The sequence below is a fragment of the Pundamilia nyererei genome, unplaced genomic scaffold, assembly GCF_000239375.1.
Source record: "Pundamilia nyererei isolate P.nyererei 1_Seehausen unplaced genomic scaffold, PunNye1.0 scaffold00285, whole genome shotgun sequence".
Classification (NCBI taxonomy): domain Eukaryota; kingdom Metazoa; phylum Chordata; class Actinopteri; order Cichliformes; family Cichlidae; genus Pundamilia; species Pundamilia nyererei.
Window position 1 is genome coordinate 36,146 of NW_005187686.1, and position 2,499 is coordinate 38,644.

General features: G+C 42.7%; 2 protein-coding genes across 3 annotated transcripts in view; one reads left to right on the forward strand and one right to left on the reverse strand.

Moving 5' to 3' along the window:
- LOC102210698 (uncharacterized) overlaps positions 1-1,772 on the reverse strand; it is a 27,207-nt gene extending 25,435 nt beyond the window's left edge. For both annotated transcript variants that reach the window (XM_013915301.1, XM_005750692.2), the window contains exon 1: positions 1,604-1,772. The gene's annotated coding sequence lies outside the window, so the exon portion shown is untranslated. The remainder of the gene's footprint in view (positions 1-1,603) is intronic.
- Positions 1,677-2,499, forward strand: part of LOC102196602 (UDP-glucuronosyltransferase 2C1-like) — an 8,659-nt gene continuing 7,836 nt past the window's right edge. Inside the window, exon 1 of the mRNA XM_013915298.1 lies at positions 1,677-1,770. Coding sequence (XP_013770752.1) covers positions 1,677-1,770 — 94 coding nt within the window. The remainder of the gene's footprint in view (positions 1,771-2,499) is intronic.

The window sequence follows — 2,499 nt, forward strand, 5'->3', positions numbered from 1 at the left end:
GCATCAATAATCCCCCTCCCAACTGGAAAATTTTCTACCCAGCACACTGCATTGAGCATGTGTGTTTATATACTACCAGATAGGGAAAAATATGGCGACAGTGGGAATTTCACTTAAGTGAGAGAATGAGACTCGCTGTCGTTTGGATTTTATGAGGATATCAAACAAAATGTGGTAATTTGCAAAACATGCTGTTAAACTATTGCCACGTAAGATAGCAGTACCACTAATCTATTCCACCAGCTGGAAAGTCATCCACTGCAAAATTAAGAATGTTTTAAACTCTGCACATGAACGTCTCCCCACACACCAAAGAAAACTTTAGATAAGTCAGCTTTTATATGAGCTACATATCGGCGAGAGAAACAAAGAAAAACTGCACAGTAAGCCTGATTCCATGTTATTGTTTATCGAACGTGAAGTATATTTATGGTCTTCTTTTGCAGCTGGTTCGGTGAATTTTGGTCGGAGTGTGACAAAACGTGCAGTTTTGGAATCTGCGACATCTCTGCTTTTAGACAACGTGCCATTTGCTTGGTTATATGAAGTCGAGTGAGTTCGTAGCTTCATTGTTTGTGGTTGGGCACATGTTGTGAAATTACATGACTGCTCTTTTAATTGTTTGTTATTTTCGCTGTGTTTGGTGGTTGTAGAAATGGTTTGTATGAGCTTTTAGCCGAGATTCCGAGGTTTCTGTGGATACCACACATGTAGCTATTTACGTAAAAAAACAAAATTCATGGAGGCTTAAACTGCAGCTCACCCCCTTTGTCCCCGGTACCGAGGGCGCTGGAGGCTCAAGACATATCATGATACACACATATATGTATATATATATATATATATATATATATATCATATTATATTTTCCTCGCCCAGCTGTACCCTGAATGCATGGCTGACACGCCATCAGAGAGCACAGGTCACATGACCACAGCCCGCTTGAAATAATCTCCAATTGATCTGATTGACCTTCTTGATTTCACTGATAATCTCTAATTGATCCATCTTCCCCTGATACATAAAGGCGGAGCTTTACCTGCCATTCTGCATACACTCCACAAATCACCTCACTGTACCTTTCAGTTGAATTACACTTTATTCATACAGCCAAACAGGAAGCTTGGGTAAATGTTACATCATCAGAGGGAACTCACCTGTGAGGTTACCGTGGGGACAAAGATGTCCCCTTCAGGATTAAATGACCGCACTTACACTTAGGTCTTAACTGTAAATGTAAAGTTCTATTTTGTGGTAGTCTGATGAGCAATCGGCAGGTGGAATACAAATAATGAGATGTCACAGCTTCACGTTTTCTCGCGAGACTTACAGAACACCCAGAAATATTCCTGTTACCCGTTTTCAGTCAACTGACTAACGGCTCACCTGACGTTTTTCTATTTCGTCAGGACGGAACTCATGTGACGTAACATCAAGGGAAGTCACGAGGCGGGAACGGTGAGGGTCAAAGTGGGAAAAAACGAGATTTGGGAAAATTAGTAAAGTGTTTGAGCTAACAGCGGCTAGCTGCGTTAGCAGGCTTTACTATGAGGGAGGCTGTCAGCCCGGGACAAACCGAGACATTTTTAACCGCTGTGTTTACCTGGCTTTAGCCCGGCGGATCCTTCAGGTTCCGTTAAGTCCTCTCAGATCCCATTTTAGTCGGTTAAACGGAAATGCGGAATCCGTCCGCCCTGTCCACTTTCGGAACCTCTGTTTGCACCACACAGGTCGACAGGAAGCTAGCAGCAGTTACACCGAGGAACTTCCGCCGGAAACTTCAAAATAAAAGCTCTTGAAAGAACAGGAAGCGGCTGTGTGTGTGTGTCTGTGACGCCTGCAGTGCGGCGCTTTGAGCTCTCAGATGTATTGTCTTTACTTATCATCCATTTTAAAGCAGATCAGAAAAAGTGTTCATGAAAGCTGCAGTGTTGAGTTTCTGCAGATGAGAGTGTGATTAAAGCTAGTGGCGGAGCTGGGAGGCTTACTGGGCTTAAGCCCGGGTTGTTTTTTCAGAAGCCCGGGGTCTTTTGGGGTGTAATTTTTTCATAGTTAGATGCCTGGCTGACAACTGTATAAAACAAAAACAACACACAATATTCGAAGCACATAGAGCACACTGTGGGAATTTACAACTGTGCGTAAATCCCCCCTAATATTGGTATGATCTGAGCTCAGACGGGGCGGGGCAGCTGCTGCCTGCGAGTTAGAGAAGCACAGCCAGGCAGACAGAGGAGAACTGAAGTTCGACCAGTTACCAAAGCAAATCATTCGTACTGTACAAATAATGTAAATATGAAGGTGTATCACGAAAGATTGATATCAAACTGATCACTTGACCCATATTACGTTACTTGCTCTTCGAGTGAATCAACAAATGGCGAAATGAAAAACTGAACAACAACAATGCTGTTTCTTTAGAGAGTCTTAGCTTACATGTGTGTTTATTTCATATTTTCAGTTGTTTCCCTCCACGGCTAAATAAATCGGTTTCAGTAA